The 14,249-nt window shown below is 38.3% G+C and overlaps 1 protein-coding gene across 3 annotated transcripts in view; it reads left to right on the forward strand.

Moving 5' to 3' along the window:
- Positions 1-14,249, forward strand: part of cdh24b (cadherin 24, type 2b) — a 255,290-nt gene that overhangs the window by 155,561 nt on the left and 85,480 nt on the right. For all 3 annotated transcript variants that reach the window (XM_078935508.1, XM_011486562.4, XM_020710942.3), the window contains one exon: positions 555-722. In XM_078935508.1, coding sequence (XP_078791634.1) covers positions 555-722 — 168 coding nt within the window. The remainder of the gene's footprint in view (positions 1-554; positions 723-14,249) is intronic.

A 14,249-nucleotide genomic window follows, 5' to 3' on the forward strand; every position in this document is an offset into this window, starting at 1 on the left:
TAACACCGCTAATATTGCTTGTAATGGCATGTTGCTGATCCACAGAAGCTAAACGAGTGATGGCAAACCATTAGTATGATCATTTACCTGTAAAACTCTCTTGGTGCATAATTTGTGAGAAGAACGCTTTGTGTCGAATCACAGAAGTACCAACTGGTTGAGTAACAATCATGAAGGAGAAATGAATGAGTGCAGTTTGTGTCCAGCCAGAATTATACAACATCAAGTCTTTCATATATCGGAATAAAGCTGTAAAAGGAAAAAGTCAGGAGCAAGATTTATGAGCTTTTGACACTTCACACCAATTGTTTTCCAACTGTGACTACATGCATTAGTATTGGGTAGTGACAGAAAGTCAACACCACTAAAAGCGTGTTGAAAACCCACGTTCAGCTTGTTCTCAAACGCGCCATACATGCCCGGTGTGTATTAATCTAAATAGGTGTGAAATTTTTTTGACATTTCCTACCCATGGAACCAACTTCCTAGTTCAAAAATACTCAAATCTGTCTTTTAAAACTGTTATTTGACCCTCATTGTATGCATTTTTTCAGGCATTTTACGCACAGCTGTACCCGACATGGACAGGGAGACCCAGGACCAGTACCTGGTGGTTCTTCAGGCCAAAGACATGGGGGGCCAGCTGGGAGGATTATCTGGAACCACTACGGTTACTGTCCAGCTCACTGATGTCAATGACAACCCTCCCCGCTTTACCCAAAGTGAGTAGAGATTCTTCACTGTCATGCCTGCACACCAAAACTAGTATTCTACACATACAGTTTATACAGCCAAGAAAACCATATTCAAAAGGCAGATGTGCATCAAAAAAGGTGAAAAAGTTCTTATCACAAAAAAATGATGGGGTCATTTGCATTCAAATGTCAGCCTTGAGTACAACAATGCATGTTTTTTTTTCAAAGAAGACTTAGTAACCGATTATTGCAAAATGTCACAGAGACAGACATGACAACACATTTGTTCCCTGATGTATTCATTTTTGCCCCACTTAGTAAGTTAATTATTAATATGACAGAACTAGAATGACTCCAGACATTTTCTTTGGGTGAGCATGGTCTAATCGTTATATATTATATTGAAATCAATTGAAAAGGCTTAGAGCTATAAATCTAATGAAGGCGTCACACTGTTTTAGAGGAGGCGCAGTAAAGATCAAGGCTGCATGTTAATTAATGAAGACACACTTTCTCTCTCTCTCTCTCTCTCTATAGATAGATAGATAGATAGATAGATAGATAGATAGATAGATAGATAGATAGATAGATAGATAGATAGATAGATAGATAGATAGATAGATAGATAGATAGATAGATAGATAGATAGATAGATAGACTACAGACAAAAAGTTTGGACACACCTTCCCATTCATCTGAATGAGAAGGTGTGTCCAAACTTTTGGTTTAATTATATATATACATTTTTATTTTACAACTCACACATGCAGAGTCAAAACACAGCACTGATGCTTTGCTGAAGCTGAAGATGGGGCTCAGTTGCCCCGCCCCCTTCATTGTCAGCACAGTTCTGAAGGATGCTGTTTCACAAAAGTGGAGACTACTGTTCAATTCTTTGTCTTTTCTTTTTCTAAAGTAACTTATTTACAACTAGGGATACCACAATTCACATTTAAAACGGAGCTGTATGTAATACCATTGAGCCAAATCATGGGGAAAATGAATTGTTGCATCTGTGGACCAGTTTACATTGAAAGTCTCAAACATGAGTTGTGCTCAATTTAGAAAAAGATTTATTATTGACGGACAGGTCCCTAATGGTTAAAAAAGTACAGTAAGGATCATTTAATTAACTAGGATTTATTTTGATCAGTTAGATTTACACATTTCTGGCAGAGATGGATTAACAGTAAAATAAACTTGTTTTTTTGTGTGTTTTTTTAAAGCATTGCTTATTTTATACTACCTACTATAACATTTGCTGCATTGAGATGATCTTGGGACACAGGGTGTCGTTTATTTTGAAAGGAAGTCATGTGAACCTCTGTCAAAAGTTATAAACTATTTCATATTTTTTCTCATTATGCTTATGTTTTATTTATGCCAAAAAGCAATAATTCATTTATATTTATCATAATGCCATAAATACAAATCAGTGTTTTATTTTTCTAAAGGATGTTGTCAGACTTTGTGGCTCCTATTGGGCGAGAAATCATCTCGATTGGCTCATTAAGTGTTGAAGGTTGAGGACCTCTGCTTTTTCCTTTCTTTGACCTCTACGGAAAATATTTTTGTTTTAATTTGCTGACCTCTCATTAAAGCATCGTGGATTGTTTGACCCAATCTTCTAAACATATATTTTGAATATTGATTTTTTCTCTATGAATGCATGAAGGCGAAGTGTGGGAGGAGAGCAGGATGGTGCTAAAAAGTCTGAATACTTTCTTACATTTAAAATCGTGGGGGTATCCAATGTTCAACGCTAAATTCCTAAATGAAGCCCCAAGTTTTCATGGTATCACCTCACTAGACTAAAGTCGAATGAAGGGAGCTGTTTGTCACTGCAAAGCAGAAAAAAAAAACATTTCGAAAAACTTTGTAACTTTCAGCTCTCATTATCAGGAAATGCGATGGGAAAAGCAGACGCAGATCCGCTAACAGCATAAGCGCTGTGTTTGTTTTGCACCAGAGGGCAAAGCAGTTGTCAGACCTTTTTTGACTCGCGGGTCCTATCAGGGTTTCAGCAGCAGCAGCAGCAGCCAGGCGGAGGAAACTCCTGCAGGGCTGCAAAGCGTCTCATCAAAAATGTATGGATTTAACTCGCCTCCGCAGTGATAGATCTGCTAGCATTTCCAACTACTGCTGTATTGTCAGATTATATCCTATTATCCGACGGGGCTCAAACCTCACAACTCTTTGATTACCTTTAATGTGATTTAACCATTTATGATTCCCAATGTTCTGCACGGCAGAAGACAGGTGCAGGGTGTCCGTCTCCTTTGTGACTGCTGTTCTTATTTTGTTGGTAAATGAAATTAAATCCGACCTTCCTGCAGTGGCCTAGCATTATTATTTTCCTGGTTAGACAATACACTGTTAATCAGTCTTCATTAGCGAGGAGGTGGATGTACTTATAGAACTCCTCATGCAGCACTCCACACTTCATTGTCTTTGCCTCTGTTGTTAGACCAAGGCGGTTATTAATTCAATCTGTATTATTATACGACCAAACAATTGAATAAGGTGGGGGCCTTTATTACCTTCAGAAGGGCACGCCGCTTACTTGTCCTGTGAAGGATCAAGGGAACCAAATGGCTCGATACCCAGAGCTCTCGTCATCCCCCACTTAATGTCATCCTTTCTGCTATTTGTCATCTGAACAAGCTCTGTCTGCTCCAATTCAGCAGCCAACCTTCTCCTCGTCGAAAAGTGAGGGGGTGCGGAGGTTGGGATACAGCTTTTGTACAATTAAAGTGGATTTGGTGTTTTAATAATGCTGATCGCAGAGCTATAAATTTATTCATTAACCCTTGTGCTATCCTAGGCACATTAACATTGGGAGTTGGGTCATCCAGACCCACTAGACAGTGCGCTGAACCTTTTTTCTTTAATGATTTGTGATCTTCACTGGTGTCCATGGATTACATGAAATCTTTCCACCTTTATCCACCTTTGTCATGGTAGGGAGAACACGTCAATGTAAGGGGGGGGCATCTAAGATAGCACAAGGTGTTTCTGTAGAAATGATTATGTTGGTTTGTTTCAAATAAAAGCAGCTTAATTGGAAAGGTTGAGATGATATTCAGCGAATCACTTAGGAAGAAGGAAGCTGGAAGCTGGTTTGGAATTTGGTTTCTTCAATATTGGTGATCATATATGGTCTACAGTGTTGAGTGGGAACAAGCATAGTAGTGCAACCCATTCAATTGTCCTCCTCCTCCTAAAGACCCGCCCAGATGTGTTTTTTTGTGTATTTACTATGTTGTTGTAGCATTTTTCTCATAATGGAGGACATAAATAAAGAAAATTAAGACCAAAATTGTATTTTTGAGTATTTCTTTATAAAAATTAACATCCGTGTGTAGACGACTAGATCCATGTACGTCTTTTTTTTCTCTCATCTAAGCTGGCATCAGACTCAAAGCTGTACAGCTGGATAACTCCAATATTGATCGTCGTTTTTGTTGCACCGGTAATATTACGTTGGGGTTATGAGGGGGTATAAGCCAGCAGGAGAGTGTGTAAACAGATAATAGGAAGTGGGGGCAGGCTTACTCTGCACCAACAGAGGGAATTTCCAATGAAATACGACCAGTCTGTCCTTTTTTGGCTAAAATTGGCAGAATTGATAACTAAAAGACCACTGAGAACGCTGTTACAATAGATCTAAAGATGACTTTAGGAGATGTGTCTGTAGCTTTTCCATGTGCATAACCCTGGTAATAAAAGTAATTGAAATACTATAGACAGTGAAGAGTTTGGCTACTTAAATTTGACTGACATCAAACAAATTCTGTAATAATTCAATTCAATTCAATTTTATTTGTATAGCCCAAATTCACAACAACAGTCGTCTCGATGGGCTTCGTATCGGTAATTGAAAAAGTAAAACATAATAATTTTATAGTACAGTAATAATTAATTACTGTATTTACTGTTGTACAACACTGTAGTTTGATCAACCTTTTTGAACACAGAAAAATTATGTGGTGCTGAACAACTAAAAAGTGACACTTCTGAAAGCAATGTTCATTCATTCATTCCTCTTCTTAACCGTTTTGTCCCTTTCGGGGTCATGGGGCCACTCGTGGACTAGGCAGAATGCACCCTGGACAGGTCGCCAGTCTGTTGCAGGGCCACAATCACACACCCATACACACTCACATTCACACCTAAGGGGAATTTAGAGTAACCAATGAACCTATGAAGCATGTTTTTGGATGATGGGAGGAAGCCGGAGAAAACCCACGCATGCGGGGAGCACATGCAAACTCCACACAGAAAGGTCCCCCATTGGTGTTCTGTTTCAGGTCCCTCAGGCCGGGACTTGAACCGGGGGCCTTCTTGCTGTGAGGCAAGAGCGCTAACCACCATGTTTACAACACTTCTTGTGGACCCCCTCTTCCCCTGGGTGTCCTCCTCCTGGGCGGGGACGGCTGGCCCCTGCCTTGCTCTCTCCTGGACCAACCGTGGGCCGGGTGGGTGGCTGCCTGGAGCGTGGGGCGGGTATCCCTTGGGGGGTCCTGGCTAGAACCTGGGGTTGGGGTGGGGGGATGCCCAGAACTCCTGGGTGGTGGTGGGGTCCTCGTCTGGGGGCTGTGGGCGCTCTTCTGGGGCGGGGCCCCGCGTTGGGCCCTCCCGGCGCAGCTGCTCTCCTGGCCGTGGGCTGGATGGATATGGTCATCCAGGAGGCGGTTGTTCTCTATCTGCTACTGTGCGAATGTTGGGGGGGGGGTCTAGCTGCCGCAGCTGCTGCGGCAGGGGTCTTGGTGTGGGGATGACTGGGCACTCTCCCTCCTTCTTTTCACATTCCATCATCCACTTTAGAAGAACATAAACACTCACTCGATCACAGGTGCTAGCTCACCTTTGCACAAATACTTTGCGTGATTGAATGAAATATTTCACACTAGTCGGTTCGAAGGCATAATTATTCGTGTGTGAACACTATTTGTATTGTGTGCATGTTGATGTGTGAACATTTTTGGAGCCAACAGGTATGTTTATAACATTTGAGTGGGGGTGTGGACAGGCCCCGCCCTTATAGACTTGTATTACATCTGAACCTCACTGTAATGATTACAACCATCCAGCAACTTGTTGCTTTATGCTGCTTCATGGTTTTAACCCCCTTTAATCACCTTCCTAACCCCCCTCCCTCTAACATCCCTCTCTCTTCTTCCCTCCTTTCCTTTTCCGTCCGGTCCAACACAAAAGTTTTTCAAGTACGATTGAAATGAATAAAGTTTGGCCTCGATTACAAAAAGGGTTTATTCAGACATACCTCTGGTTTGTCAGAAGATTCATAACCCCTGTTGTTAAAGTAAAATATGTCCAAAACAAGAGGACTTCAGCTCTCATCTGTTTGCCCAGCTGTTGGTTAGGACAGGTAAAATAAAAAATAAAAAGGGCACTAACCACTGTGCTCACTATGTAAGAAACCAATCAAAAGTGACTAGTTTGAATCATAATATTTCTGATAATACAATATTTATAATAATACAGTAATAAAACAATATAATGCTGGTTAAAAATATATCAATATAACCAGCATTATATTGTATTATTAGAAATAACACAATATAATGCTGCTTAGTTATGGTGCTTAAATGGAAAATAAAAAATGGAAAATGAAAACCATTGGCGTGGAGTAAGCCCCCCACGCTTACCATCATCCATCAGTTTACACTTTCTTTTGCAACCTAACATTACCGGTGCCTCGCAAATGGTGAGTAGTTTTCAAGCCATCCAACCGTACAGTTCTGATGCCAGCTCAGATAAAGAAAACACAAATGTACATGGATCTATTTGCTCACAGTGGATGCATCGAAATGGAGCAGGAAGCTTGTGGCTTGCCATAGTAGCTTCTACATCACACTTAAAACCTTTTTTTTAAGCTACATTTTTTTCCTCTGAAAATTAAGCTTAAAATTGTAATTCTGAGTATTTGTCTATTCAAATTGGTGTCAATACCAATTTGAATAGACAAATACACAGAATTACAATTTTGAGCTTAATTTTCTTTACATACAGTAAAGACCAAAAGTTTGGACACACCCTTCCATTCATTTGAATGAGAAGGTGTGTCCAAACTGTATGTATGTCCTCCATCATGAGGAAAAAATGCTGCAAGAACAGGTAAAAAAAACAAACATTTTACCTGTTTCATGTCAAACTTCCCTCTGTCAAAGAAATCTCGTAGCTTTCTGTTGAGATAAGAATGTAGAGTGGAGCCACTTATTGAGGGGAAGAAGTCTGCCTGCCTTAGGACATTAGGGCTTCAGCCACTGGGGAGATTTTTAAGAAAAAACTTAAGACACATCTTTTTAGTAAAGCTTTTACATAGTTTTTACTTGTCCACATGTACTATGTTTATTATTTTAAATATTATATTTTTTTATCTTATTTTTTATTCTTACTCTGGGAAACACTTTGAGATGCTATGTAGCATGAAAAGTGCTATATAAATAAAGTTGAATTTGAAGTTGTGATGCTGAGGACACAGAAACAATGTATTTTCAATGGAAGCAACTGTGCTTTTTTATTTGTTTAAGTATAATTCTAAAAAATAGGGTTAGTGTGTTGTTATTTTTTTGGACACAGCCTTCATTAGTCATTGGTAAAAATTACAATCCAGCAGAAACCAAAATATAATTTTGTTCAAAGAGGTCCAAATTGATTTTCTCTGTTTGGTTCCAGATGTAATGACTTTCTTTTATTTTTCATGTTTTCTTTGTCTTTGATTGAATCAAGTACAGATTTTATGAACCCCTTGAGAAGCAGCATAAAATGGACGAGGTGGGGAGTGGGCATGCAGAGTGCACAACTTTTCCACTAGAGACCAGACCTTTGGTGCTTTGTAGTTATGCCTACACTATCAAAAGACATGTTTTTAAAGAGACAAAAACTGTAATTTCTATGAAATGTGAAATAAAGATTAACGTACTGAGAAAGGAGTTTGGTTTTCCTGATTCAGATGAGATCGTGATGTTTTCACAATCGCTTCTTCCAAAGAAATGCTTTGAAAGCAGGTAAGAATTTGAAAAAAAAAAAAACAAATAGAAAACATTCCTACAGGAGGGCAGATGGAGAGAAGTGCCACAGGCTGGATAAACGGAGAACACTAGCTTCAGCATCCGGAAATGAAAATAATCCGTCTTCAGGTGGAAGTTGTGTTGGTCAAATTAATTTCATATCCAATATGATGCTTTGGATCAAGTTGCTCCACTCAATCCAACTACCTGAGGGCTTCTTAGAGGAAATCTAAGCTCATCCTGATCAATTTGAGTGAGGAAGACTCTTCAGGTGGTAGCTTTGAAACCACACGATGTGCATTTTCGTCACTGTTGCTCGTCTGGTCCCTCTGATGATTCCCTGCGTGGATAAAATTTATTGAACATAACACAGATTGTGGACCTATACCCACATGCTTGTCCTTTATTCTCGTCTTACCCTTTTTCCCTTCCCGCATCTGCTCCTCCTCTCACACACTAGCACACTACTACCCCTTGCTTGCGAAGACACCATCAAAGCCAGCTATCCTGCTGCTTCAATCAATTACACATCCAGGCTTTTCAAAAGGACATCCTCAAATCCGGGTCCCCTTCGTCTTCCGAGGTCATCGTTGCTTTTTTTTGTGTGGCATTTAGCAGCGGAAAAGGATTACATGATAACACACAAACTAGGTATTGGCTGAACACGATGGCCCTAAAAAAAGGCAGGCCCCCCCTTTGAGATTTTGTCTTTACACACTGCTCCAGAATGTCTCTCTATCCAAAGCAGGATTTTAGGAACTTAAGTGGATTTCTCATGTGCACAGTACAGAACATTGTAAGGGGATTTCTTATGCCCTGAGGAGGTAATATAGCTAAAGGAAAGTAGGCTACTGCAGTTTATTTTTTGTTTTGTTTTGGGCATGTGGGGTATTTTCAGATCCTTATGAAAACAGAACATTTTATCCACACCCTCCTATGGTCATTTTTAAAAGTACAGTATGAAGATACCCTCCAATTCATCTTTCTATCTATTTTAAGCACATTGGAAGCATTGTTTTTTAGTTATGATTGTCATTTTTAGCCATTATTTTCGTCTGCTCTTGAAAAAAGAAATCTTCATAGATGTGCAATGTTTAGCCTATTTTAACATACAATAGAAAAATAATACAAGAACATGTTAAAAACACTAAAAAACACAATTTTCATTTGAGTGAGTCTTTAAACATTATTGAGGAATTTTATCTGACCATTCTTTTCAGCAAACAAAAAAAAATCCTGTTCAGCTTCAGTTTTTTCATATAAATTCTATTTAGGGATCTACAGTAACCTACATACTCGTCTAGCTTCATAAAGTGACAAGGTGCTTTGCAGTCACTGTCCCATTTACCCAATGGGACATGAAAAAACCCCAAAACAGTCTGATACCACTACAAGTTAGTGTATTTAGAATAACATGCATCTAAACATTTTTAAGAGCGCCGTGCACCAATTAAATTGCATTGACGTCGGAAAGCATAACCAGAATTAATCCATATAAAAGGTGTTCTGTATTGTAAAGTGTACTGTCCTATTTGTAAAAACTGTAAGGCTTTCAAGTGTGAATTATAATGTGGAAAATATGGTCATTTAGTTAGATATGTTCAGACTTAGACTTGAGGAGTTATTTTTGCGAATTACTTTTCAAAGTGGATGAATACATTTGACTTTTGCTTGAGTATTTTGGCTACTCTTAGTTGAGTACAATTTTTAAAAAATAGTATAGGAATCACTTCGGTTACAAAAAATGTTTTTTTCTTTCTTTGTGGTTTTGGGGGGACAAAGTTTGGGATTTCAAGTCAATAATAGTTCTAAACCTAAAACAAACGTAGTTTACAGCTAAATGGTACAACCTCCATTTCCAGTTTTAAAGTCTAATCAGCAGTTATGTAATTTGCTGATGAGAGCTAACACCATTGTTTAATATTTTATGTCAACAGACTTTCCTAAATGGAATATGGGTTTGAAATTTGTCAGATAATGCATTATGATTGGCTCTGAAAGGATATAAGCATAAATAAAACATACTAAAGCATGTCCTTTAACAGCTTTTTAGTTTTCCAAATTTTTCTACACAGTCCGAAAACGCATTTAAAGCCCCCCCAAATGTCAGCGATTTCTGACATTTTCCGGTGATGTGCTGTTAACAAGCCAGCCGGATGTTTGAAGTGTGCTTTAGGGGAGTTTTTGTAGCAATCTCAGATGAACTCATTTCCTGATAAAGCTCTTAATTATTGTAGTGCAGTCTACCAGACATGGATGACTAGCTGTCTTAGAGTAAACAAGAGTGTTGGGTATCAAATTACAACTCAAATGTTTTCTGTTACAAACCCTCAGGATAGGTGCAGCAGATTACTTTGTTCTGCTTTGTTAATCCGTGGGGAAATTAAGATCGCATCCTCAGCAACATACGCCGCAGTTCTTCGGCTGTTTGACGAGGCCAATTTGAAGTCTCATACCTTTGCTTTCAAGTAGCTTTGTTCATGTATACCACAGCTAAACCTGATCTAATTTGCTCCGTAAGAAGATTTGATTGATCATTTCAAAGCATTCACCTTTTGTGGAAGATGTTCCACAAGAAGTCCTGTAGTGGCTTTTTTCTATTTAGTGACATTTAAAAGGTCAAATGGAAAAGTTTGACCCTGGACATGTGTGGTCATCTCCACTCCAGATTCTAATCATTAGAATAAGTTTTCTTCTATGATTACGTACTTTTTTCTCTGTTGAACACAATAGCTAGTGAGTAGCCAGAAATTAAGAGACACGTTAAAAATGGCAACCATAGAAAATGAAAGATTCTAACTTTAATATCAACCTAATTTGTTGTAGTCTATTTATACTTAATACAACAAGAAAAAAAACATATTTTTTATGTAAGTACAAACAGAATCACAACCGAAGGGTTGGCGGATCGATCCCTGCTCTCCCCAGGGGATGGGTCAAAATGTGGAGAAGAATTTCCCCATTGTGGGATAAATAAAGTATAAATATTTTATTATTATTATTTCCTTTGGTGTAAACTTTCAGACAGTCATTAGTATTAGTTATTATATATATATTATATAGTTAAATAAATTATTGTTTACATGTTACTAACAAGGTTAGGAGTTAGCTTAGTCACAGAAACATTTGTTTTAGTGGGATAAGCTTTTGTTTTACATTTTGCAAACAAGGTTGTGTGTTATTGTGAATACACTCATGGGGCTAACATGTAGCAGTGTCAGACTGTTTTTTTTTTTTAGCTGTTACTAACAAGTTTGGGAGTTAGCGTAGTCACAGTAACATTTGTTTTAGCGGTATCTGTCCTTTTTTTCATGATTTGCAAACACGGTTGGGTGTTATTGTAAAAACGCTGATGCGTCGAACGTGTAGCCGTGTCGAACTACGTTTTTTTATTTGTTACTAACAACGTTGGGAGTTAGTACAGTTACAGTAAAATTTGTTTAAGCAGTATCTCTCAACAAGCTTGAGAGTTACAGGTATTGTTAATATGCTAATGCTTCTAACATGGCTAACGTGTGGCGTGTTCCAAACAAGTTCTAGAGTTACTGTGGACGCAATTAAAAGGGTGACACGAACACTTATCTCTCACTCTTTTGTCCTGCTAATGCGCCTTATGTTTTGGTGCGTTTTCTATGAAATAAGTTTGAATTCATTTTCCGGCCTACAGTACAGAAAATAAGACTACAATGGTTCTTTATTAACAAGCACAGAAAACCTTCATTCTGACACTTTTCTCAAATATAATGCAATTGGTATTTTGCTAACTTTTAGCTTCTCAAACAAATCAGCGTAAAAACAAGTGACATGGCTAAGGTCGTCAACAAAGTGTTCCAGCAGCACTGCTATGATGAAAAAATGTGTCACTTCGAAACAATGAGTGTATAGTTTATTGGCAAACTTTTTTAGCATGTGGTCAGCATTATTCTGGTGACTTGATGAGTCATCTTCAACCCCCTAACTTTCTAAAATCGGAAAGAAGGCAGATTTACCAGTCAGGTCAAATAAAAAACTTATGTTCATTAAAATGTTTTCTCTGCATCGATATAACACATCGTGAATCTACCCACAGAGTAAAAAAAAAGCTTCTGGAAGCAGACTGTGAAGTGGCAACCTGCTATATTAAAAGAATTTTGTGTTGTGTTGTGCGTTGGTGTTTTTTGTGATCCTGCTTGCTGATACTGATTGTTGAGATGCGCAGCACTGCATCAGGGTTGGGTGAAGACGATGGGGGGTTGGGTGAGCAAGCTGATACAAGTCATTCATTTGAGAGGTGTGCATGGATCAAAAATGAGAAAATAACATTATAAAATGTGGTACTGTCTGTTTGTTACTGCAGATTTGTTCCACGGATACAATTGACCGTTATCTAAAAAGCACTGAAAAAAAGATTGCCGTCTCGGACTCTCATTGGATGCTACTGTAAGTTTTATCTGTAGTGAAGTTGGCCTGTTTTACATTACATTGATCGGAAAAAGGAAGTTGTCAGCTTGCCCCTTGTTTTCCGGTACAGATTTTTAAAATCTTTGACTCTTTTGCAGGTTTTACTGTTCACTGCCCCTTTTTAAAGTGTTATTTTCTTTAAGTGTTATTTATCATCTATGTACTGTTTGTACAGAGCAATGGTGAAAGGGTAATTTCCCTTTTGTGAGCTCAATAAAGTTTGATTCTATTCCATTCTGGTGGAGGGTTAAAATAACATTATTAACATTAAATGTAAATATGAAGTGATTAAGACAGCCAGCACTTTCTTTCCTGCCTGAAAGGTGTTGTTTAATCTTCACTTTATGTAATTCACCTTTTTAGTGAATTACACTAATGTGCCATTTTGTCCTGATATCCCACATTCAGGAATAGTATCTACAGCTTATTTCACTTCATTTGAAAGATTCTTGTCACAGCCTAAGCTGCAGAAATGTAAAACCACGAGATGACATTGATTGAAGTCCTCATTGCTCCCATCTACTGTAATTATAATGTGACAAAAAATAACATATTATTGCAAAAGCATTGCTGTGGCTATAAGATAGATAAAAGTAAAAATACTGATATTCTTGCTTTTTCACCCAAATCATTGTTATTACACATCTACTGCAATGAATTTTCTTTTTTTTGTGGTGTTTTTAACGGTCTTAAGGCTTTTTCTCATGAAGGAGGATATCCATCCATCCATCCATCCATCCATCCATCCATCCATCCTATCTTATCTATCTATCTATCTATCTATCTATCTATCTATCTATCTATCTATCTATCTATCTATCTATCTATCTATCTATCTATCTATCTATCTATCTATCTATCTATCTATCTATCTATCTATCTATCTATCTATCTATCTATCTATCTATCTATCTATCTATCTATCTATCTATCTATCTATCTATCTATCTATCTATCTATCTATCTATCTATCTATCTATCTATCTATCTATCTATCTATCTATCTATCTATCTATCTATCTATCTATCTATCTATCTATCTATCTATCTATCTATCTATCAAATTAGGCTTATAATTACATTTTTCAGCATTTTATTATTTAAATCATTGATAATCAGGAGCACATAAGAAAACTGCCGTTAGAAAAAGCTTGTAGCTGTGACGTAGGTGCTACAATGGGCAGGCCCTAAGCTCCCTAATCCGCTCCATGCCGTTAATTCCACTTGCAGACAAACATATGTCGGGGTTGTAAGAGGCTGTAAACAAACGGAAAAGCATGTAAACAGAGAAAAGATGGGAAGTGGGGGTGGGTTTACTCCGCTCAACAGTTCCGCCCACAAGTCAAAGGTGAATTTCTACTGAACTTCTGCAGAAGCTATGTCTTGGAAAACGACACAGGATTTTTTTATTTTGGCTAAAAACAGCATAATCATAATTAAATTAAATCAAAAGATGATCCGAGTGGGACTTTAACCTTTGATGGATTTACAGTCCCTTCCAAAAATCTGTTTCCAAAAACTAATCACTCGCCCATAAAATGGCAATTCTCTAAAAATGTTCTTTTATCGGGGACACATGACCGTCAGCCACCAAAGAGCTCTTCCTTCTCCAATAAATTTCTCACCTGCCAAAGAGCGGGATGTTGATTTATCGCCTGTCAGGGGGAGCGCAGCAGTTTCCACACACAAAAGAAATTCCCCAGATGTGCCCAGAGACTCGTAAACTGTACTGGAAAACTTTTGACTCCGCCGTTCTGCGTGCGAGAAGCCATTTGAAATGCTACAACTCTGCTCGGTGACAAGTCCACAGACAGAGGCGCAGGTGCCGCTTTCTGTTTTTATGCGCTTCCCGAACAACCTTGGCTTGCCAACAGTACCACATAAAAGCTCTAAGGGAGCCATCCTTCTTTCGGTGATTTGATGGATAGAAAGATAGATGGCCTGACAGATGACTACACAGGTAGCGTCGATAAGATCAGTGTCACTTTATGCACCGGGGAAATGAGACAGAGAGAGGGGGACTGATGGAGGGAGTAGCTTGGATAGTTTCATCATAAATATTACTCACTAATTCCCCTAA

Source organism: Oryzias latipes, chromosome 17 (genome assembly GCF_053564925.1).
Source record: "Oryzias latipes strain Hd-rR chromosome 17, Olatipes_Hd-rR_3.1".
NCBI classification, from domain to species: Eukaryota; Metazoa; Chordata; class Actinopteri; order Beloniformes; family Adrianichthyidae; genus Oryzias; species Oryzias latipes.